This window comes from Peromyscus maniculatus, chromosome 5 (assembly GCF_049852395.1).
Source record: "Peromyscus maniculatus bairdii isolate BWxNUB_F1_BW_parent chromosome 5, HU_Pman_BW_mat_3.1, whole genome shotgun sequence".
NCBI classification, from domain to species: domain Eukaryota; kingdom Metazoa; phylum Chordata; class Mammalia; order Rodentia; family Cricetidae; genus Peromyscus; species Peromyscus maniculatus.
The window spans coordinates 139377967-139403542 of record NC_134856.1 but is presented as its reverse complement, the minus strand read 5'-3'; the positions used below and the strand labels follow the sequence as shown (position 1 = coordinate 139403542).

Sequence of the window (25576 nt, the reverse complement as noted above, 5' to 3'; positions counted from 1 at the left end):
GCACTGGGATTGAATCCAGGGCTTTATACGTGCTGGGGGAAGTTGTATCACTAAGCTACATTCCCAGCATTGTCTGATAAGTTTTTGTTTACATACTTTCTGTGTTTTTGTTGTTATTTTTAAGACAGGGTCTCATGTAGCTATGGCTGACTTGAAATTTGCTGTGTAGACTAGGCTGGCCTCAAACTCACAAATATCCAGCTACCTCTCTGCCTGCAGAATACAGGGACTAAAGACAGGTGGCACCACTGGTGCACTTTCTGTGCTTGTGAGACATTATTGAAGTTAGAGCTTTCTGCATTGGCCATGCTTCAAACCCAAACTGGCCACGGAGCAGAGATACACTCCTGTCATATCCATTCTGCCTTTAAGTTCCAAATCCTCTGTCCCCGGACTGTTGGTTCACTGTCTCCTGTCTGTGTGTGCGTCGGGCTTCCTTCATCACATAGAGTTTCACTTGCTCAATTCACCATTTTCCGTCTCCTTAGCTGTAATCTCCTGTGTGTAACACTTTTTGTGCTTCTCAGCTTTGTCTAGTGCATCTTGTATTTCAGCCAGAAAGTTCAAACTTTTATAAAAATAGCTAGTTAAGTAGACCGTTAGAACCACAGTGTCAAATTATCCAATTACAGCTAGCTAATGAACATTATTATTCTGTAGTATTTTCTTTTTTGCCTATTTCTGCTTACTATTCAGTAGGTTTCTATGGGTTAGGGATGCAGCTCAATGGTAGGGCCCTTGCCTAGTGTGCACCAGGCCCTGGGTTTGATGTCAGCACTGAACAAGAACACATTCTCAGCTCTTAGAGTAGTACAGTTACTGATGAATACCAGAGGGAAGTGGTGAGGTGCCATTTAGGCTGTTGTGATTTTGGCCAGTGTAACTTAGTCCTTATTCATGATTACATGTATACTAAGGTTCTCTGTTTCCCAATTATCTCTCTTCTGCAAAGAATGAAAAGATAATAGAACAGCAACTTCTTGTGGATCAGCTGAGTGAAGAACTAGCAAAATTTAACCTGTCAGTGCCGTCTTCAGTTAAGGAAAATTGTGGAGACGGGCCTGATGCCAGGATCTCTGAAAAGAGACCTCACACGGTACCATGTGATAGTCACGGGGGACATCATGTTTACATCCCATCAAGGCAGGATTCCAAACAGGTGAGTCAGGTGTTAGCATCAATCCTGCTTTTGTTTGTTTGTTTGTTTTGTTTTTCGAGACAGGGTTTCTCTGTGTAGTTTTGGTGCCTGTCCTGGATCTGGCTCTGCCTCCTAAGTGCTAGGATTAAAGCATGCACCACCGCAACGGCCCGGCTCCTGCTGAGATCTTAAAGTTATTTATAATATCAGAGTGTTTATAAAGTCTTGGGAGTTTTTTTTTCCTTTTGGTTTCATGGACACTCTGTGTGTGTGTTTCCTTTTAAACATTTTTTAAGATAAATGTTAGTAAATAAGAGGGTGCCTGTGTAAGAGGTTTAGGGGGAATGCTGAGTGAAAGCAACAGCTGCATCTGCTGCTGTATTTTCAGACACGATTAAGGTTGATGGTGTCATGAGATTGTCCCTGTAACTTCTCACAGTGAAACGAGGCTAGGCAGTGGTTTTTGCTTGTTTGTTTGATCTAATTTATCTGTCTTTGTTTTCAAAGTTAAACTTTTGTATCATTTGGCATTATCAAGTTGGCAGTATAGACGGTGTAAACATCACATGAAACTTAGTTTTAATTTTTATTTGTAAAGATGTAGGTAGCAAATATATGTCCATGTAGATTAATTATCTTTTTAAATTTTTATCTTATGTGTATGGGTATGTGCATCATATGCTTGCCTGGTGCTCATGGGCTGGAAGAGGACGTCAGATCCCCTGGAACTGGAGTTGTGGAGCTGGTTGTGAGCTGCCATGCAGGTGCTGGGAGCCAAATCTGGGTCCTGTGCAAGAGCAGCCAGTGCTCTTAACCACTGAGCATCTCTCCAGCCCTAGCCCCAGTGTAGATTTATCTTGAATAAAACACAAAAAAATTCCTGTGGTGATCTAATTATCTGATTGAGTTTTTGTTTCTACTCACTAATTTCAGGAATGGAAATGATTTGTTTGAGATCTGTGTAGTAAGTTAATCAGTAGGATAAGAAATAGGTGAAGCAGCAAGGTGTGCATAGGGGATGGACTTTGTGTTAGATGTGACTAAACCTAAGTGATCTCAGGTTCCTTAGGGAAGCGTGGGGCCCCAGGGGAGTGCACAGATTTTATAAGAGTGTGACTCTGACGCTGCTGCTGCATTGCATCCTCACCACACACCCGTGGTGTCTGTCATGTCCCAGGCTCGGGTGACCGTGCCCAGCCTAGTGCTGCCCCACTGTACCCTCACCCTGTACCCACAATACCTCTGTCATGTCCCAGGCTCGGGTGACCCTGCCCAGCCTAGTGCTGCCCCACTGTACCCTCACCCTGTACCCACAATACCTCTGTCATGTCCCAGGCTCGGGTGACCCTGCCCAGCCTAGTGCTGCCCCACTGTACCCTCACCCTGTACCCACAGTACCTCTGTTATGTCCCAGGCTTGGGTGACCCTGCCCAGCATACTGCTGCCCCACTGTACCCTCACCCTGTACCCACAGTACCTCTGTCATGTCCCAGGCTCGGGTGACCGTGCCCAGCATACTGCTGCCCCACTGTACCCTCACACTGTATCCACAGTACCTCTGTTATGTCCCAGGCTTGGGTGCTTCAGGGTCGGTAAGACAAATGCTCTCTTATCTGTAGCTTTTCAGGTTTAAATGCTAGGGCTTTGTATGTTAAATCATTGTAATTATTGATTTTAGTTTTGCTTTGGGAAGCTGCTGACTTCTCTATGGTCAAATATGTGGCTAATTTCCATGGACTATTACAGAAGAATATTAGGTTTCTGAATCACTGTGACCAAATATCTAAGAAAAGCAACTTCATATGGGGAAGCTTTATTTTGGCTTACAGGTTCCAGGGCTTTAATCCTTGATTGCTTGGCTTCCTGTTTCCAGGCCCATTGTGAGACAGGTATCATGGACTAAGGAGCATGTGATGGGAAAGCTTTATTGCCTCAGTGGCTGCAAAACAGAGAGAAGGGAACCACAGGGAAGGGCCAAGGTGCTCTCTCTCTTGTGCCTCAATCCTCGGAACTGGGAGGCGGCCACTTAGAACACTTTACTCCCTGTCCACCTCCTTGTTGATAGTCCCACCTGTGACCAACCACAGGAACGCAAAAATCAGATGGAAGAGAACCAGTGCCAAGTACACACTTTTGGAATGAGATGCATGAGGGCTCTGTCAGCTAATTGAATTTTTAAATTAATTTATTATTTGAAGTCACCCTATTGTTTAGTTATTGAGAAGTGATGGATGAGGAAACATTTGGAAATAGAATCTAGAGCAAAAGTATAAAAGCAGTTTCTACTCCACCATTGTTTCCACGATCAGTTTTTGAGCACTTAGAGTATGTTTACAGTAGAAACATAATAGTGAAGATTCCTAGCTGGCCCATAAAATTTGTTTATTGTGTGATGTACATTAAATGTATGATTTGGAGCATTAATTCAGTGATTTCTATCCTCTGCATGTATCAAGGATTTATGACTCTGTTCTAGTTTCCAGGTTTGGAATATTATCATAGCAGGGAGAGTGCATTGGTGTGAGATTTGCCCTGTGTTGGAATTGGGGTGCAGGAGATGTGCATCCTGTGGCAGCCCCACACTTCCCCAAGAGCTTTGAACTGGGACCCTTGGGTTATGAATACTTTTGCTGGGGAGCATGAGTTATGCCAGACAGTGGGGATTTTATCATTGGCTTTAGTTTTGAATACTATTCTCCGTAAAAACCATCACTGAAAATAGAACTTTATAGTATCTGAAACAAATTTGTGTCTGTGAAGCATAATAGTATTGTAGAATTAATTTTGACATTTGCAGAGCATATTTTTAGTGACTGGCTACCTAAGAGTACTTACCTATATTCCCTCAAAAACATTTTGAGTCCTAGAATAAAAGTCGGCTTAAAGAATCACCTCTTTTGTTGTTGGGTGGGTCACTTGCAAGGTCTACTCCAGTCCTCCTATATACTCTCTGGATCAAGTATTCGCTGGGTTCCGGACTCGAAGCCAGATGCTCATGGGTCACTTAGAAGAACAAGACGAAGTTGTCCACTGCCAGTTTTCTGACAACAGCGATGATGAAGAGTCAGAGCGCCAAGATAAGCCTAGAACTAGGTATGTTGTCTAGAGACCCCTTTAGTGACCATTGTTATAGTTGTTGATGGTTTCATTCATTGTGGTGTCTTTTTCATTTAGTAAAGCAGTGGGTAGTTTCTGCTAAATCTTACTTAGTAAGAAAATAGTGTTTGAATATAAGTAATTTTTTAATTTTTTTTTCGGGGGGGAGGGGTTCTAGACAGGGTTTCTCTGTGTAGCTTTGTGCCCTTCCTGGAACTCACTCTGTAGCCCAGGCTGGCCTTGAACTCATGGAGATCCACCTGCCTCTGCCTCCCAAGTGCTAGGATTAAAGGCGTGTGCCTTTTAATTTTTTTAAATTTATTTACTTTATTGTTTTATGTGTATGAGTGTTTTGCCTGCATGTCTGTCTTTATACCACCTGCCTGGTACCCAAGGAGGCCGGAAGAGAGCTTCAGATTCCCTGGACTGGAGTTACTGATGGTTGTTAGCAGCCGTGTGGGTGCTGGGAATTGAGCCTGGATCCTCTGCAAGAGCAACGAGGGCTCTTGACCTCTGAGCCACTAGACTTAAGCATTCAGAGATTTTTTTTTTTAATTTCTGTATTCTGCTACAATGGCTGTAAACGGTGGATCCAAAATGGGGTAGTCTCAGTAATTTAAAGAATACTAGTAAAATGTGCTTGTTCCGTACAATTACCTTTTTAAAACATTCTGTTACCTTTTGGAGGATCTAATTTGAGAGCCTAGGATGTGTTAACAAGGAAGTTGCCTTTAATCCCAATCTTTTACAATGTTCTCTTTTAGATCTAGAAGTCACTCATGGATCAAAAAGCCAGGCTCTGCTTGCTCTCTTGTTGAATTAAGTGATCCTCAGGATGAAGCACAGAAGTCCCATCTGGGGAATGGAGGTAGGTGTCTTTCTCAGACTGTGTAGACATGGCGGTGGTCTTCTCCGTGGTCTTTAGAAGCACCAGGTGCTTGGGGCCAGTAGGTCCAGAGATCTCCGTGCTGGTGGGGCTACTTGCATGTTCTCAGTCAGTCTCTGTCTTTCCAAGAGAGTTACTCTGTAATATTTTTATTTTTGGTTTTTTGAGACAGGGTTTCTCTGTGTATCCCTGGCTGCCTGGAACTCACTCTGTAGACCAGGCTGGCCTCCAACTCAGAGGTCCATCTGCTTTCTGCCTCCCGAGTAATGGAATTAAAGGCGTGTGCCACTACACCTGGCTTTCTTTAATTTTTTAAAACATGGGTGTACTAGTACACCTGAAGTCTCAGCACTCAGGCTCCTCAAGGAGGATTAAGAGTTTGAAGTAACCCTGGGTTACTTAATGAAACCCTATCTCAAAACAAAAACAAAAAAGGTTTCTACCAACCAGTTCTGGCTGGAGACATCAACTCTTCAGAACAGAAGTTGAAATCCAGACTTGCTCTGATCTGTGCTGTACTACTGCTGATTACCCTGAAGTGTACTATAAGCAGTCTGCCAGGAGTCTGTCCACTTGGCATTCTATTAGTAACCCATCATGCCTTGAAGCCTAATTAGTGCCCTAGTAATGTTTTAGAAGAAATTGGTAGAATTTTTTATACATCAAACAGCAATATTAAAAACAGTTATGTAATGTGTTTGTGTGTGTGTGTGTGTGTGTGTATGTGTGTGTGTGTATAAAAACAGTAATAATCAAAGAAAAAGAAACCATGAATTTGAGAGGCAGTTGCAGGGGCATGGAAGAGGTTGAAGTGAGGAAGGGGAAGGGGGAGAATATGTAATTATATTTTAATTAAAATTTTAAAAAATGAAAATTTATGTAGCAAAAATACTAATAGTATTTTTTAAAAAAAAAAAAAAACTCTGGGTGTCTGTGTTTGAGTATGTAAACACAAGCACAAATACCTGTGGAGGTCAGAAGTGTCGAATCCTCCGGAGCTGAAGTTACAGTCATGAACCTGCAGGGCGTTTACCCACCAACCCCACAGTTCCCCAGAGTTTTGAGTGCGAGCAGCAGGAAATATTAGATAGAAGGATTTATAGTGGAGAATCTTGTGGAGATAAACAGATAAAAAATAAAGGATAGCCTCGAGAGGGCCTGAAGCCTATTCCAAGGAACCCGACTGTCTCTGCCCCAGGGTATTTATAAAGAGATGCCAAGAGCAAAAGACACCCCCCCCAGCTCAGCCAAGTGCAGACCAACTCAGACACGTGGTCCAATCATCCTCTCTATGAGAACCTGCTGAGTAAAGCCATGAGGAACCTGAAAACAGGCTCACACAGGTCCCCCTTTCTTAATATATAAAAAATAACTCATTATTCAGCAATCTCCATAGCTGTTACACCTCCCAGTATGGGAGTAGAGGATGATAAAGATGGCATTTCTTTTTTGGATTAGGTCCAAGGTGACTACAGCAGTTTTAGCTGCCTCAAGCCCTTTCTAAACCAAAAACTTAATGCAATCGCAAACTTAAAGAATCCCTTAGCTTCATCATTACCATTAACAGGTCAACATAAATATTGCTATACATAGTCACAATTCTCCCAATCTTACAACTCAAAGCAAACTCTTAACAGAACCATTTGAATTAACATAAATGGTGCTATATATAGTTAACAATTTTCTCAGTCTTACAACTTAAACTCTTAATAGAATCATTTGAATTTTCTTGCTAAGAGAACATAGGAAAAACTTCTGATGTTTACACAAGCTTAAATATTTCCTTAACTTCAAACCAGGGTGCATTAATATCAATAGGTTGACATAATTTCTGCAAACATACATTCAACTTTAATTCACTTATAATTCCTCCTTTTCTTTATAAACTTTTTTGAACAAAACCTTGAACCTAGTTAGAAAAACCCAGACTTACACAATTCCTACAAACCCGTATTGAAATGCAATATTCTCAATCTAACCATTAACACTTTGAAAACTTTTAGTAAAACATCCAAAAGCAGTTTCTTAATAAAACTCTTTACACTTTAAAGTAATCTCTTAGTATATCCATTTGCATTTCCTACTAAAAACATTAATCCACTCAAATAACAATTTTTTAAAATAGAGTAAGGAATATTAACTCTCCCTTTTCTTTATAATTTAAGCAAAATCTCAAGCCTAGTTAAAAAACCCAAACTTTTCCATTTAAACAGTTCCATTTGTAACACAAAACCAGTTCCATAAGTAATTCCATTTTTACATAAAGAGTTCCATAAAACAGTTCCATTTTTAACACAAAACAATTCATGAATCACCAGTTAATAAAGCATATATACATATACAAAACTGCATCTTGAGTCTAGGTAGAAACAATAAATTTCTTCATTTAAACAGTTCCATTTTCAACACAAATTCCAGAAAACAGTTCCTAGGTCACCACTATAAGTAAACTCAAAATTATCCCATTGCAATGAAATCACTGTTGTTCATTTCATTCCTTAAGTCCCCAAATTCATAAATTCTGGTAGTATCCTTCCGAATATGAAGAATTCCATAACAAAGATCTTTTTGTAGTTTTATCTCTTTTTTTTTTAAGTTCAAAAAGTTCAAAAAAAGTAAATTCTGGTATTAGACTTTCACTTCCAAATATGAAGAGACATTTTACAGCCAAAACTTTTTGCAGTTAGCAATTTTAGTTCCAACAAGCATCTCTGCAACTTTCATGCTCAAGTCAGAGACCTTAGTTACAGTGATATTTTAAACTGCACCGTTTTTGCAGTTAGCTCAGGTTTTTCTGTGTTGCGTTGATTTTCCATACATCTCAGCTGCGAATGCCTTGTTGTGCAGGTTCGGGCATCCACAATTCTTAGCTTCTTAGCAGCTTTTGGAGCTTTTGAAACCACTCAGACTCCCTGCTTTGCAGTCTACTAGAACACTACTGCATCTCAGGTTCTTTCACCATGTACATTAAGCATAGACTCACACTTAACATTTACACTTTTTTACAAACTCACATATCTTGCAAAGCATTTAGACTCACATTCAACATTTACACTTTTTCACAAACTCACATGTAACAAATTCTACTTATTTATACTCTTTAAGGAAACTATAGAACTACTTTAGCAAATATATTTCTTTTTTTTTTTTTTTTTTGGTTTTTCGAGACAGGGTTTCTCTGTGTAGCTTTGCGCCTCTCCTGGAACTCACTTGGTAGCCCAGGCTGGCCTCGAACTCACAGAGATCCACCTGGCTCTGCCTCCCGAGTGCTGGGATTAAAGGCGTGCGCCACCACCGCCCGGCAAATTTTTTTTTTTTTGGTTTTTTGAGACAGGGTTTCTCTGTGTAGCTTTGTGCCTTTCCTGGAACTCACTCTGTAGCCCAGGCTGGTCTCGAACTTACAGAGATCCACCTGCCTCTGCCTCCCGAGGGCTGGGATTAAAGGCGTGCGCAACCACCGCCTGCAAATATATTTCTTATTTACTTCTTGTATTCATCTTTTACAACTATCATCTTTACTTCTTACAATCTTATTGCTACATGTCTTAAAGAAATTCTATTAATCTATTTTACACACATATACTATTAAGCAAACTCCAGGACTACCATTAGCACATATTTTTTACAAGCTTATATTCTTTAGCATTTATCTAACTTAGCAAACACCTAAAGATTTCTTAACACTGAAAGATTTAACATTTTCTAACAAGACAGAATAATTTTCTACTTCTTACTCTTAATTATTATCACTATCTCTATTAGAAAGATTATCTTAGCTAGACAAAGTACACAAATCATTTCTAAAGTTCAGAGCTCATAGACAGCTTTAATAGTTCTGAGAGTTCTTTTGAAAAGAGTATTTCTTTAATGGCTTTAACTCTGAAATTTAGTGAGTGTTTCTAAACAGTACTTTATGCATTTCAGGTCCTTTATAACAACTCTTTTAAGAGCTATGTTAGTTTACAGCAAACCCAAAAGAAAGAAAAAAGAGAAGAAAAACCCAGTAAGGAATATTCTGTTTCTGAATTGCTTAGCTGTCTAAATTGGAGTCAGGTTCCAGACCTGCAGCTTTCAACAGGTCTGAAAACATTGCAGAAACTTAGTTACAATTGTGTCAAACTCCTCAGCAGTCTGGAAGCCTCTTTATCCTCCTACTGTCCCCAGACTGCAAGATGGAACCTTAATAGCAAGAAAATTGATATAGTTGCTTTTTATACTCAAACTCTGATACAATTTTCCCCCTTAATTTTAAAGCTGTATTTTCCATGAGTTCTTTAACCATGGTGATGTTTCTGATAGGTTTTTATTAGCTCAATATTTTCACCAAAACTACTACTATTCAAAGGAGTCAAGAACATAGATTTCTTTCATGAAACATATCCTTTGTTAGCTTACTGAGGAAAAGCATTTTCAGGATTTAGTATTTTCACTTCATTAACTTTAAACCCTTGATGTTATTGTTGTTAGCAGCTGTGATATTTAGCATTGATCTCCCCCCCCCCCCCCCGCTGCGCCCCGCATTGATTTTTTTATAAGGAACTTTCAGATGAAGCAACTCTTATTTCATAAGACAGCTAGACTTTCTGAAGTTTGTTCCCATATATGAAGCAGTCATTTCTTTTTGAATGCCTGTTTCCTTGTCTCCTTATTAGATTTGCAAAGGAATTACTCTTTGCAGGCAGTTTGTTCAAAAGGCAAAGAACTTTATCTTCCTATAAGTTTCTTCATATCTAAAACAATGTTCAGTTTATGGACTGCTTTCTCTTGCTTTCTGAAGGATTGTTTGCTCTTATAGGTAGCTTTTTGTCATCCAACTACCGTAAAAACTGCACAGCTCTTAGGGTAAATAAGGCATTTTACCAAAGGAGCCCCAAACCGCGAAGCTCCTAGTTCCGTATCCTTTCAATTTTTCATTGGAACTGACATTTAACAAACTCTTAGACGATTTTCCTCCTTCTTCTTTTAAAAGCTGTATTTTAAGTTTACTATGAATGTCTTTTTGAGCTGAAAAGTTCTTCCAGGCACTGTTGCCATCTTTGGTGGAAAAACTACCTTTCCCAGAATTCATTTCTCTTATATCAGTTCGCTGTTATGAACTAGCTTATGGACTCCATTTCCCATAGTTCTTTTCAGGTCTGACAGTCAACTGGTTCTCTTTTACTGGGCTTGCTTTAGAAGTTTTTGCTTTTGCAACAGGAGATTTGAACAAGCGTTTTACATTTTCAGCTATGGGACATTGAGAGATTTCTGGTCTCTCCTCAGCTGGCTCTAACAGGTGTTTTTCCTTCATCAGACACTGGCCCCAAATCAGGACTGCACCATGGGCATTCCTTTTACCAACTTCCCTCCGGGTTTGTGTTTGCCTCAGCCAGTCAGTAAAAAACAAAAACATTTACAGCAGAGCTTTTCTATAGCTCCTTCGGAGAGATTTTCTCCCACTTATAGGTCTTTATGTCATTTTGCTTTTTCCTCTCCACCAGATTCAGAGCTTCATATCTCAGGCTGTGTCTCTGCTCCTCTGCTAGCTACCTTTGGAGGTAGGGGCTCTCCTCCCCCCAGTCCCCCTATTACTTTGTCTTTAGTCCCTCTTCATTTGTCTTTAGTCCCTATTTTTTTTCTTTTTTCTTTACTCCCCTGTTCTTGGTGCCATTCTGCAGGGCGTTTACCCACCAATCCCACAGTTCCCCAGAGTTTTCTTGAGTGTGAGCAGCAGGAAATATTAGATAGAAGGATCTAGATCGTTGACATAAACAGGTAGAAAATAAAGGATAGCCTCGAGAGGGCCTGAAACCTATTCCAAGGAACCCGACTGTCTCTGCCCCAGGGTATTTATAAAGAGATGCCAAGAGCAAAAGACACCCCCCCCCCCAGCTCAGCCAAGTGCAGACCAACTCAGACACCTGCACTCAGGCCCATGGTCCAATCATCCTCTCTATGAGGACCTGCTGAGTAAAGCCATGAGGAACCTGAAAACAGGCTCCCACATGAACCACCAATGTGAATGCTGAAAACCAAACTCAGGTCCTCTGAAAGTGCTTTTAGCTTCTGAGCCATTTCTCCAGCTACCCTAATAAACTATTTTAGCTTCTCTTTTTAAATTATAAGTGGGTTAGTACACAAAAAGTAAGATTATAGAGAATTTAACATAAAAAGTATCAAATTGTGAAAATAACATCTTTTAAAGAACCTATGCTAATAAATACATACCAAAAGTCAGACTATGAATAAAACTAATGATAATTTTAAAATGTCAAAATAGTAAAGACAAGTGCTAGTCAAGTACCCATCCTTGAGTTATTTGTTACTGGTCTACAGTCAAAGGAAACTCAGACCAGAATGTACATGAGTGCATACACTAGTTACTTCCTTGAAAATCTGGTGATGAATATGAAGTAACCAAACAAAAGCAGTGTGCTTTGCATTCTGGAACACACTCTTGAAGAGCAATGTAGGCAGATTTTTCTGTTCCTCCTGCCAGCTCCTAAATTATGACATGGAGACTTCTTATTAATTAAGAAAGCTCAGCTGATAGCTTAGGCTTGTTTCTAACTAGCTCTTATAACTTAAGTGAACTCATTTCTGTTAATTTACTTTCTGTCTCATAGCTTTATTTCCTTTACTCTGTATGGCCCATGTTGCTTTCCTTTTTCCTGTCTCTGGCTGGCAACTCTGCATCTCAGCCCTTCTTCTTCCCAGCATCCTCTCTGCCCTGAAATCCTGCGTAGCTATTGGCCATTCAGCTTTTTATTAGACCAATAAAAACTGACATCTTCACAGTGTACAAGAAGATTATTCCACAACATTTCTCCCTTTTGTCTAAATAAAAAGGAAAGATTTTAACTCTAATATAATAAAACTATAAACAATAAGAACAATTCATTAGATTACAATGTCCAGTCCATTTGTATTTGGCATATTTGGAGAAAATACTTCATTATTTATTCTATCTTGATGAGTCCAAAGCTCTGTACCTAATTTACCTTCTATCATAACTAAGGAAAACTACAACTATAAATACCTAGTCTTAAACTCCTTAAAAAACCCAAGAAGGATAAAATATTGCTTGAGTAAACAGGTAGTGCAGAGCAAACATCCTCCAAAACTAAAACAAATGACGGAGACCTCTGGCTGCCTGGACAGTCACTCAAGGTTCCTCCGTAACGTTGGGGCATCCATCTTCAACCTACAGGCCTAGAATATCTGACACACTTTTCTGTGAAGCAGGAATTTCGGAAGGACCCACCCTGTCTTCACAAAGTTCAGCAGTCATTTTTCTTTGTGTCCTGCTGGTCCAGTTTGGTGAGAATACTGTCAGCAGTTGAGGCAAGGGCAGTTTATTGCCCAAATGGCTGGCTTTTGCCATAAAGAAAATAAACTCCATATGAAGATTCTTCAGTGCCTGTCATCCTTTTTTGAAGTAGATCAGTGCTGCCAGGAGCAGACATGTCTCACTGGCATGAAAAGCCTTATGCTATTAAAGCATTTTAAATGCCATATTCTGTAGGTCTTTGAAGAATTTGAAGATCACCTTCTTATCTGAAATACATCTCTGTATAACCTTGAAAACATACCTGACTATACATTTAGTAGTTATGACTCTATTATTGTATTTATTACCCTAAATAACTTTTAAAGACTAAAACTTTGCATAACCTTTTAAAATGAGCTACATAGGTACAATACCTTAAACAAGAGTAGAAACATATATACAGCATAACAAAAATAACCTTAAATTTGTATCAATATACAAAAATCCATGCCAATGTAAAATATTTGAGACCAGTGATTGTTTAAAAGTAGACTCAACAATCCACCCTTTTATCTCATCATTTTTATACTGTATCACCCTCTGTTCCTTCTTAAATCTAACAGAGAGATTCTTAAATCTAACTCCTTTGTTTAGTTTTTTCCTGACCATGACTTGTAACAATCCCCCCCTAGATGACAAACATCTGTAACCCATCAAATGACCAAAAGCCATCCACCCCACCTCTTGGGAATGTGGGCATTGTGTTCTCTAAACTGCTTCATGTTGTCTGGGGGTGCTGGCATCTTTAGGAGACCCTGAGAAAATTGAGATAATGGTCAAATCCTGGGAGAGGTCACTGTGTGATGGGAAAGTGTAAAGCTTATCTGCAGTCCTGGCTAGAATAGTCTGTGAGGCTAGACCATCTCAACCAGCAGCCTTGAAGCTCTTCTGGATGCAGAACTCTGAGGAAACTGCAACAGAGGCACTCTGAGAGGCTGGATCACCTGGGCCACCTGTTTTCATTGGTGTCTGGTCCCCTTGCTCTGAAAACACATAAACTTTTAAAGGTAACATACATATCTGCATTAACACGTGTATGGAATGTGCAGTGTGCACCAGTCAGTTAAAGATGATTTTTTTTGTTTTATGTTTGAGCAGGCAGGTAAAAGGCATCTGTTAACTTTATAAGTCTGTTTGAACTGTATAATTAAATTTCAATATAAATCTCTATCCATGCCTTATGAAAGAATAGCAGGTAATAAATCATGAGGACTCTGTAGCCAACAAGATTTATCATGTCTCATCTCATCTCAGAGCTGTTCCTATGTCAAGGGATCAGCTTATACATTACCTGTCCTGTAGTCTTTTTTGGCTTCCTCCCCTATGATCCCCCAAGATACTCAGGAGGTCTCCCCTGGTCATATCTGATCTTTTTTAATCTAGAAGGAATTCACAACCTTTTGTTTCCCATGGAAATAAAAGCATAACCTCTCCCCCAACATACCACATTGTCTGACTTTCATTTTGAAGTTAAGACATTTTAAAAATATGTAGGTTGGTTTAATTCAACAGTTTCCATAGTCCAGTTTTTCTCAGCAGCTGTTATTTTTTGTACATTAGCCTTAAAAATAATTCAAAGTTAACAAGATACCATATAGATCCAGACTCCCTCTGTATTTTCCATCCTTATGTGGTTTATTTTTTTTTACTCTCTCTTTGAAGTCTTTATTATTTTTAAACTAATTTTTCTTTGACTATCTATACCCATTTGAGCAAAACCTTAAACCCACCATATGACTTAGCTCTTGGCACACTGCCGGCTCAATTACACAGGCAGCTACCAGGAGACATGTCTCTGTACCATGGTCAGCATGAGAATCACAAGACTAGGAAAACGAGCTTGGTTCGACTTTTTGTGTGTGTGTGTTTAGAACCTATTTCTAAGCTTTCTCTGGTCTTATGTGGATATACAGGCTGGATGTTGGGTGACATTTGTAGATGGACTTTTCTTTGGGCCACCAGCTCACACACACACAAAATGACACAGAGACTTCATATTAATTATGAAAGCTCAGCTGGTATCTTAGGCTTGTTTCTAACTAGCTCTTATAACTTAAATCATCCCATTTCTGTTCATTTACTTTCTGCCTTGTGGCTTTATTTCCTCTACTCTGTACCACCCATGCTGCTTTCCTGCTTTCTCCATCTCTAGCTGGTGGCTCTCTGCATCTCAGCCCTTCTTCTTCCCAGCATCCTCTCTGCCCCCAAAATCCTGCCTAGCTGTTAGCCATTCAGCTTTTCATTAAACCAATCAAAGTGACAAATCTTCACAGTGTACAGAAAGATTGTTCTACAACAGAGTAAGCTAAAGACTACATTCTCTGCTTATAGCAAAATCGAGGTTAATAGGACAGCACTCACTGTTCTGCTCACCTGGAGATCTCATTTCCAACTCAAATAACTTTAGTTAAAAGGAATAAAAGCTATTTTTTCCAAACTTATGGGATATGATAAAAATATATGCATAGCTATATGTATATGTGTATAAAGGTATGTATTTTAAATTAGAAAACTTTTAAGCTACAAACTTCCTGTAAACCAAAAGCTTAGATCTCAGTTGCTGTACATTATTCCTGTTTTCATTCTCTTCTTGTTTGCCCTCCTGCTACCTCTATGTGATGATACAGATAGAACAGCCCCCAGAGGCTTATTTGAGTACTTGGTCTCCAGTTGGTAGAACTCTTTGGGAAGGATTAGGAGGAAGAGGTGTGTTAACTGGGGACAGGTTTTAAGGTTTCAAAAGAGTCACACCATTCCCAGTGTGCTCTCTCTGCCTCATCATTGTGGGTCAGGATGTGAGCTCTCAGCTGTTCCTGCCACCATGCCTTTGCTCTGCCCTCATGGACTCTAACTCTCTGAAACTGTAAGCCAAATTAAGTGCTATCTTTTATAAGTTGCCTTGGTCATGATGTTCTTTTCACAACAATAGAAAAGTAACTAAGGTACTCTAAATTGCTTTTGTTTTGATTTTGTTTTGAAATTCCACTTCAGTTGAATATTTTAATCACAGGGATTTTTGTGTCTTTGATTTTAAAGATTTGAAGATGGAATGTCTCCAGGAGAGTCAAGAGTTAAATTTGCAAAAATTAAGAACTTCAGAATTCATACTTAATAAAGCTAAACAAAAAATGAGAGAACTTACAATTAACATCAGGATGAAAGAAGATCTGATCAAAGAGTTAATAAAAACAGGTAATAGTGTCTTGTACTTGTGTGAGAAAGAAAAGCCCCTGAGACTGCATGTGACGTGGTGACATGCAGCTCCCACCCATCCTCTGCAACTCGGGTTTGTCTCAGAACCAGCGTGTGCGGAAGTTTATGAGGTTGGGGGACCAGTCTCCAGGCAGAGAAGGGCTTGAAAGGAAATCCACAGTGTCAGCATGCACTAGACTTTTTTTTATCTGAGGGGATTAGGGAAAAGACACTCACACATTCTTGATGGTTTCCTTCAGACCTTTTCTTTATTTTTCTTTTGTGTTCTCTATTCTTTATTTTCCTGGTGATTTTTTTCTCTCTCATTCTTGATGTTTTCCTTCTAACTTTATCTTTAGTCTTGATGTTTCCCTTCTAGTTTCTCCTAGCTCTCTCATTCTTGACATTTTCCTTCTAACTCTCATTCTTGATGTTTTCCTCTAGCCCATTTTAACTCTCTCTAACCCCATCTCTATTCTTTCCCTTACAGCTTATATACCCCAGCAAAATCTTTCAGGAAATTTAAAAATTACAGTGTGGTTACATTCTGTTTCTCAAGTGAATGATTACAGTGAATACAAAACAGCATGTTTTCCATATCCCTTACATGATTAAACATTTACATATTACAGGTGAAAAATAAAATTTCCAAGAACCCATGTATATTAATACCCGAGCAACTTGTTATAGATTAATAGAACTTGAGCAAGTAGAAAGTATTTTTTCACAGCCAGCTATTTTGTTGGCAGGGTACAGTTACAAAAAAGGGGCCAATTACTTGATTACTTATCTTGGAAGATAATCTTATAAGGAATCTTAAAGGAATCACAAACCTAAACTTTTATATGAAAAAGAATCAGTCAGCTCTACTTTAAATCTTTGGGGTGCATACTCACTCATCAGTAGTTAGTTGCTTATATCAGGAGATTGAGGGCAGAAATGAGTACAAGGAATTAATCATCACCTTTGGTCATCAACCAATCCTAGCAAGAATAGTGTGTCAGCTAGTAATAATTGAGCTGCTTTGTTCCTGTTCCCTGACCTTAAAGAGTTCCTCACTCAACTATGTGCCTTTCTAAAACTTTAGATTATCTCCTTGGGTTTTTCACCTCAAAGCTATTTAACAAAAACATCTTAGTCTAATTTTAAGTTATTTCCAAAGCTTTGTTTCAGCTATGATGCACTTCAAAACCTGTGAACACATCTCCCAACATTAAGGTTAAAAGAATTTAAGCTAGTTAGACTAACTGGGACTCAATTGTTTTCTTAATCATTAACCTAAGCCACAGTCTATACAGCTCCTCAATAGAAACTCATGTGTTGTAGCTGTGTGATACTTCCTTGTTTATATTTTAAGTAATCAAAACTCTATTCAAACTAACATTATTATTATTATTATTATTGTTATTATTATTATTATTATTATCATTATCATTTAGACAGTACAGCTTAGGAAGAAATCATCTTCATAATAATGCACAGGTAAAAATGCCCAGTAGAAAGGTATATTTCCATGAGATAAACACACTACATTACAGGCAGTGGGGGTCTCCCACACCCATTCACACCATGCCAGATACCAGAGAAAGATAACAGCAGTAAACATGTAAAGGCACAGCAGAAGCAAAAGACATGCTGGGGTCTGTGGTCTGAGGGCCTTGCCTATCCAGGATTCACCCATCATGGAGTTTCCTCCTGGTGAGCTGACACCTTGAACTTCAGTTGCCACCTGCTGCTCCTCTGACACACCACTGGCAGCTGGGACTCACCTTCAATTGTTCTCGCTACTGTCAGCTGTGTTGGATGAAACTTTATGGCACTTAAATGTGTGGACTTAAAAGGAACACAGTTATCTTACTTTTCTTTTCTTCCTGTAGAGCAGGGGATTGAACCCAGGATCTTAGCTGAGCCCCACTTCTGTTCTATAGTGCTAGCATTTTAGAGTTTGAGGAGGAGGATTTCTGTGAGTTCAAGGCCAATCTGGGCTAGGTAGTGAATTCCAGACCAGCCTGGGCTACAGAGTGACATTCCCTCTGAAATGAAACAACATTAATAACAAAACCAAAGCAGAGTAGCTTAGGTACTTGCATGCACTGAATAACTGTCAAATAAGTATCCCCTTACAATGATTATTTTTAATTATTAGTCACCATTGACTTAGATAGTTCACTTTTTTTCCCCGTATTGGGGGTTGAACCTAGGGCCTCGAGCATACTACACAGGTACTCTACCAGTGAGCCATATCCCCAGCCTGGTAGTTTATTGTTAACATTAAATTTTGTACTTTGGATACAGGTAATTTTTATTTCTCTGAAAATGTAAATATTTATTTTTAAGAGTTATTTTCTTTGGTGAGCCAAGCTTTTAACTCTTGTCTTACATCTGACTTTTGTCGGGTTGGGGTGGATACCATGTTCATCATCAGGCAGATTAGTTTTACATTAAAGAAGGGAAAGTCAAGCTCTTTGGTCTTTTTCTTCCCAGTAGTCTAAATGATTGGTCCTGACTACTTTGAACTTCACTCAAGAATTGAAGGTGTAAAAGACACCAGCATTGATTCCCAGTTCTGATGCAAAACAACTCTGGTCTCATTTAAGGGAACTGGAGAAAACATTCCTTTGTGTGGGAGCTGGGTAAAGAGCTGCGTGTGCCTGTGGTAGCCAGAGAACAACCATGGGTGTTCTTCAGGCACTGTCTGCCTACTTTTTGAGAGTCTCTCACTGGCTGGAACATGCTAAGTAGAGTAAGCTAGCACAAGTGTGTGCCACTACACCAGCTTTTATTACATGGCCAGCACTTTTATCAACTACATAAAGTATGCTGAGTCTCAAATCTGCTCCAGCAAGAACATGGCTTCCCCATTTCCATGTTCTTCCTTGCAAGCTGTTGTCTGGCTATCGGTGCTTCCTTCTGCTTCCCAAAGTCTATTTCCTGCCTCATTCTTAATGATTCTCATGCGCTGTGTCACCCTCACTCCAGTGATCACAGATGTGTCAAGTTTGACTGTGTCCCCTCATGATGTGCAGTCAGATACCCCTTAGGAATGTGGAGAGCTGATGGCGGTGAATGGCTTTTCTATCCTCACAGCTTCAGGATAGTGCCTCTGCGAGTTGTGACAGTTATTACCTCCTGGAATAAACGATCTTTCAGAGAGGGGCCTCACTCACCCTGGAGCTCCCGGATCACATATGCTTTTATAGCTGTGTACATCTATGAATGATTTAAAATAGAAGACATCCAAGCTTATATATAGGCAGTGGTTGTGGGGCTTCCCTAAAGATCTTTAGAGACAGTGATTAGAAAAATGAATAGTGCATGCTTATTTTTAGTACTCTCAGTGAAGACTTCTCCCAAACAACACCCATGCCAGTCATTAGTAATGACAGGGACATGGATACTGTATCTCATCTATTCCAATATACATTTTATGCCTTAGTGTCTTATCAAATCAGTGTGTGTCTCTTCATTTTGAGCAAGGTCTCATTATGGAGACTCATAGAGATCTACCTATCTCTGCCTCCCCAGTTGTTTGTTACTTTTCTGTTGCTGTGAAGAGACACCAGGACTAAGGCAACTCAGAAGAAAGTGTTTAATGTGGGCTTATAGATTCAGATGGTGAGTCCATGACTCTCATGGCAGGGAGCATAGCGGCAGTTAGTCTTGCATGGTGCTCAAGTCATAGCTGAGAGCTCACACTTCAATTCACAAGCGTGAGGCTCAGAGAGCTCTCTTGCAGACGGGCAATAGTGAGGCTTAAGAAAGCTCAAAACCCATCCTCAGTGACACACCTCTGAATCCTTTCCATTTTCACCAACTGCAAACCAGACGTTCAAATACTTGAGCCTGTGGCAGCCATTCATTCAAACCTCCCCACTACAAGGAGTAGAGTGTGCACCCTCACAGCAGTGCAGGGAGTAAAGTGTGCACACTCACACCACCACAGCAGTGCAGGGAGTAAAGTGTGCACACTCACACCACCACAGCAGTGCAGGGAGTAGAGTGTGCACCCTCACACCACCACAGCAGTGCAGGGAGTAAGGTGTGCACCCTCACACCACCACAGCAGTGCAGGGAGTAGAGTGTGCACACTCACACCACCACAGCAGTGCAGGGAGTAAGGTGTGCACCCTCACACCACCACAGCAGTGCAGGGAGTAGAGTGTGCACACTCACACCACCACAGCAGTGCAGGGAGTAGAGTGTGCACCCTCACACCACCACAGCAGTGCAGGGAGTAAGGTGTGCACCCTCACACCACCACAGCAGTGCAGGGAGTAGAGTGTGCACACTCACACCACCACAGCAGTGCAGGGAGTAGAGTGTGCACCCTCACACCACCACAGCAGTGCAGGGAGTAAAGTGTGCACCCTCACACCACCACAGCAGTGCAGGGAGTAGAGTGTGCACACTCACACCACCACAGCAGTGCAGGGAGTAAGGTGTGCACCCTCACACCACCACAGCAGTGCAGGGAGTAAGGTGTGCACCCTCACACCACCACAGCAGTGCAGGGAGTAGAGTGTGCACACTCACACCACCACAGCGGTGCAGGGAGTAAGGAGTGCACACTCACACCACCACAGCAGTGCAGGGAGTAGAGTGTGCACACCACCACAGCAGTGCAGGGAGTAGAGGTGTGCACCCTCACACCACCACAGCAGTGCAGGGAGTAAAGTGTGCACACTCACACCACCACAGCAGTGCAGGGAGTAGAGGTGTGCACCCTCACACCACCACAGCAGTGCAGGGAGTAGAGGTGTGTACCCTCACACCACCACAGCAGTGCAGGGAGTAGAGTGTGCACACTCACACCACCACAGCGGTGCAGGGAGTAAGGAGTGCACACTCACACCACCACAGCAGTGCAGGGAGTAGAGGTGTGCACACTCACACCACCACAGCAGTGCAGGGAGTAGAGGTGTGCACCCTCACACCACCACAGCAGTGCAGGGAGTAGAGTGTGCACACTCACACCACCACAGCAGTGCAGGGAGTAGAGGTTTTGTGAGTCAGGGTCTCACTATGTAGCCCTGGCTGGCCTAGATCTTGCTGTAGTGAGTGGTCTCAAACTCACAAAGACCAACCTGTCTCTACCTTCTGAGTGCCAGGACTAAAGGTATACACCACCATGCCCAGCTGGATCCCAGATATTATATCATTTCATTTATATTTACTTGGAAAGTGTCTGCACAAAGTACAGACATAACCAAAAAGTCTTTATCACACCAACAACATTAGTACCCACTGATCCAAACTCAGACCTCCAGTTTTAACTTGTCTTTTTAATTTATTTATTTTAATCAGGATCTAAATAAGGGTCACGATATATCTGATTGTTATATCTATTAGGAATCCTGTAACTATGGCAAGCAAGATGGCTCAGTAGGTAAAGGTGTTTGCTGCCAAGCCTGCCCAACTGAGTTCAGTCCCTGGAACCCACATGATGAAAGAAAAGAACTGACTCTCTCTACATCGATGCTGTGTGTGCAATACATACACATAACAAATAAATATAATTTAATTTTTTAAGTATCCTTTAACACAGCTATTTTTCATTTCAAGAAAGTAATTAATGTTGCTGGCTCTGCAGTTGGGGTCTCCCAAAACAACAACAAAATAATATCTGGGATCTATTTTGAAGCAAAAACAGGCTTAACTGAAATAGCTGTTACAAATACTGATCTCTTAAATCTAAGCAATGGGGTTTCATTTATTATTCCTTTATTTTTAATACACTAAAATATTTCATAATAAAGCTTCCCCCTTTTTTGGAGACAAGTTCCTGGCTGTCCTGGAACTTACACTGTAGACCAGGCTAGCCTTAACTTACAGAGATCTGTCCGCCTCTGCCTCCTGAGTGCTAGGATTGAAGGCATTTGTGATCCTGCCTGGCATAATAAAGTCTCTTAAGAAAAGTATTTCATAGTAATTGTTTTTAAATTAAGAAGACATCATGGATAGCAAAAAGCTCAAGTATCCTAAATAAGAGGACAAGTCCCTCCTAATAGTTTTTATTTTTTTAATGTCTGTGGATGTTTCACCGGCATGCAAGTATGTGTACTACATGTGTGCCTAGTACTCACGGAGGCGAGAAGAGGGCATGGATCTCCTGGAACTGGAGTTGTGGATGTTTGTGAGCCTCTATGTGGGTGCTGGGAAATGAACTCAGGTCTTCTGGAAAAGCAGCCAGTTCCCCTAATGCTGAGCCTTCTCTCTGGCCTTCTCATATCTTAACTGAAGTGTGACACTAGCAAACCTCAGTTGCAAATTTGGAAGATAAAAACAGCTCACTGAGGTGAAAGAGGCCTGGGTTTGCTTCCCAGCACTCACACTGGGGCTCACAACCATTTGTAACTCCAGCTGCAGAAGATTGGACAGCCTCTTCTGGCCCCAGTGGGTACCAAGCACATGGGCATCTACATGTACAAATACACACATTCATACATAGAAAACAGATCTCGACTGTAACATTAAAACACAAAGGATAAACCAGTGAAGAGACCAGCTAGAACCACGTGGGGACAGTCACAAGCTGGAGTGCACGAAGGTCGAGCTGGGTGTTGAATGTTATACCGTAGTTGTAACTGCCTGCCGTTATAGAGTAGAGGGCTGGACTTGTAATTACCCTTACTGCTGTGTTTTGGTGAAGGTGACAATGCCAAGTCTGTGAGCAGACAGTATTCTTTGAAGGTAACAAAACTGGAACATGAAGCTGAGCGAGCGAGAGTGGAGCTCACTGAAACCCGAAAGCAGCTGCAGGAGCTGGAAAGCAAAGATCTTTCTGATGTTGCTTTGAAGATAAAGTTACAGAAAGAGTTCCGTAAAAAGATGGATGCTGCAAAGCTGAGAGTTCAGGTAACTTACTAAATGCAATCAAGTAAACTTTGTAAAGTCCACCTTCCTTTTGTTTTGTATGTGTTTTTGAAACAGTCTCATTAGTGTAGCCATGGCTGTCCTGGAACTCTCTATGTGGACCAGGCTGGCCTCGAACTCACAGAGACCCACCTGCCTCTGCCTCCTGAGTGCTGGGATTAAAGGAATGCGCCACCATGCCTGGCCAGGCCATCCATCCTTTCCTGAATCTTCCTGGGCTGAGGATGAAGCTCAGGTCGAGTCCTTACCCAGTCAGTGTGAGACCCTGGTTTTGATCCCCAGCACCACAAAAAGAAAACGAGTCTCATCTTTGAAGAGTCTTGTATTGAGAGAAATGGGATTCAGTTTTTAGTCATCAAAACTGTATGACATTTCCTTTTGCCTAGTGTGCCCATTACTTTATGTATTTACAGTCTGGGTAGTATATTTCTTCATCTGTAAATCATATATAATAAGACATAAAAAGAACAGAAGTTGTATCCTTTTTTGAAGGACAAAGATTAACAGTTAAGCAATGCATATAAACATTAGGTACCAGTGTGACACTTTGCAGACAGTCTGCAAATATGAACTATTTCAGTTTTTAAGACCGTAATTGATTGGTTTTAAAAGGTTATTAACTTTTGCCAGGTGGTGGTGGCATGCTTTTAATCCCAGCACTCTGGAGGCAGAGCCATGTGGATCTCTGTGAGTTTGAGGCCATCCTGGTCTATAGAGTGAGATCCAGGACAGGCACCAAAACTACACAAAGAAACCCTGTCTCGAAAAACAAAAACAAAAAAATGTTAGTAACTTTGAGTACTACAATTCAGACTTCATTTCCAAATGCTTTGGATTTAGCTCTACCTTTAGAAAGAGTTAAAACTTCTGTTCTGGGGTTAGGTATGTTGCTTAGTGATTATGTATGAGGCTCTGTTCAATTTCTGGTGGGGACACACACACACACACACACACACACACACACACACACACACACACACACACACACCCTATTCAGTAAGAATATTTTATACAGAAAGGTTTTTGTGCAAGGGAGCCATTTACAAGTGCTTTGAGGATTCTAGAATGCCTCTTCCAATTCTTCTTTTTATGTATTTCATTTGTTTTGTATTTTTGAGGCAGGATCTTATGTAGCCAAGATTACCTTCCTCACTGTTGTCCTGCCTCAGCCTCTTGATTGGTTGTATTAAAGGGGCATGCTACCATATCTAGCTTGTTTTTCATTGTATCTACTGTTTCCATATTGTAGAAACATATTTATATTGTCCACATTTGTAGGTAGAGTTGAGTTATAATTGACCTGTTCAGAGCTTTATTATAAATGGAGGTTTTTTCTGTCCCACCCTGTCCCATGGCTGCTTGTAAATAATCATTCAGAGGCTTAATATTAATTACAAATCATTTGGCCTATTGCTCAGGCTTATTACTAACTAGCTCTTACACTTAAATTAACCCATAATTCTTATCTATGTTTAGCCATATGGCTTGGTACCTTTTCTCAATGTGAAATTCTCATCTTGCTTCCTGTGCATCTGGGTGGCAACTCCTGACTCGGCCCTTCTCCTTCCCTGTATCTCTGCTTGGATACCCCACCTGGCTCTTATCCTGCCTTGCCATAGGCCAAAGCAGCTTTTTTTTTTTTTTTATTAACCAATGGGAGCAACACATATTCACAGCATACAGAAAGACATCCCACATCATTTCTCCTTTTCTGTCTAATCAAAAAGAAAGATTTTAACTTTAACATAGTAAAATTACATATAACAAAACACTTATCAAGTAAGAATTATAGTTAAAATATTTAGTCTATTTGTATTTGGAAAAATTAAAGAAAATATTCTATTATCTATTCTATCTTTGTGAGCCTAAAGTTTCATATCTAATTTATCTTTTATCATAATTAAGGAAAACTATAATTATAACTGTCTAGTCTTCAACTACATCAAAGATCCTAGAAAGATATAATATTACCTGAGTAAACAGGAAGTGCATTGTAAGCAACTTCCAAAATACTAGAAATGACAGAGAGACATCTGGCTGCCTGGATGTCCCCCAAAGTTCTTCTGTAACATTGGGGTATCCAACTTCAGCCTACAGGCCTAGAGTATCTGGCAGATTTCTCAGTGAAGCAGGAAATTTGAAAGACTGTCTCACCTATTTTGGCAAAATTCATCAGTCGCTTTCTTCTGTGTCCAGCAGAATATCTGGCTGACTCTTTCATGAAGCAGGAAAGCTGAAGTTTGTTTTGGCAAGGTCAGCAATCATTTTCCTGTGGGTCCTGAATGTTCAGTTTATACAGCATATTGTCAAGCAGTCTAGGCAAGGGCAGTTTCTTGCCCAAATGGCTAGCCTTGCCACATTGAAAGCAAACTCCATAAAGAGCTTCTTTGATGTCCATCATTCTTTGGAAGTAATTGGTGATGTCAGGAGCAGACGTGTCTCATTGTCGAGAAAAGTCTGAGTTCTTAAAACATTTTAAATGCCATATTCATTAGGTCTTTGAAGATTATCTAGCCATCTGAAATATATCTCTGTGTGACCTTGAAAATATACCTAACATGACTATAAGTTTGCTATTATAGATGACTATTAATCCATATTTCTTAACTATATACTATATTTTTAAATGATCTGCATAAACATAATACCTTAAACAAGAGTAGAAATATACATATAGTATAACAAAATTGACCTTAAATTTGTATCAGTAAACCAAAATGTAAAGTATTTGAGATTAACAGTTGTTTTTTGGATTAAAGTAGATTCAATAATCTACATTTTTATCATTTCTGATCACTTTATTACTGTTTTGTTTTGGTTTTTAGGATGTTTAAGGTAGTACTAGAAACTTCAGAAGGAAGGACTCTTTTGGTCTGGCCACCTCTGCATCTCCAACAGTGATAAATCCTGACACACCAGAGAGGTGGCAACAGACCTTTATCTTGTTGAAATAAATACAAAAATGACATAGTTTTACTAAAAAAAAAAATACTAAAGCTCTGAATAGGTGAACATATTTTGTTTTTCCTGTTTTCTGCTATATATTCATCTTTGTTCATAGTACTGAAAAGGAAAGAAAAAA

The 25576-nt window shown here is 40.2% G+C and overlaps 1 protein-coding gene across 14 annotated transcripts in view; it reads left to right on the top strand.

The window, feature by feature from the left end:
* Kif27 (kinesin family member 27) overlaps positions 1-25576 on the top strand; it is a 96408-nt gene that overhangs the window by 32262 nt on the left and 38570 nt on the right. For 11 of the 14 annotated variants that reach the window (XM_076573449.1, XM_076573450.1, XM_076573447.1 and 8 more), the window contains 5 exons: positions 953-1159; positions 4062-4231; positions 4999-5102; positions 15466-15621; positions 22271-22476. In XM_076573449.1, the coding sequence (XP_076429564.1) occupies positions 953-1159; positions 4062-4231; positions 4999-5102; positions 15466-15621; positions 22271-22476 (843 nt within the window). The remainder of the gene's footprint in view (positions 1-952; positions 1160-4061; positions 4232-4998; positions 5103-15465; positions 15622-22270; positions 22477-25576) is intronic. The other 3 variants (XM_076573448.1, XM_076573455.1, XM_042278572.2) reach the window with 1 other exon arrangement.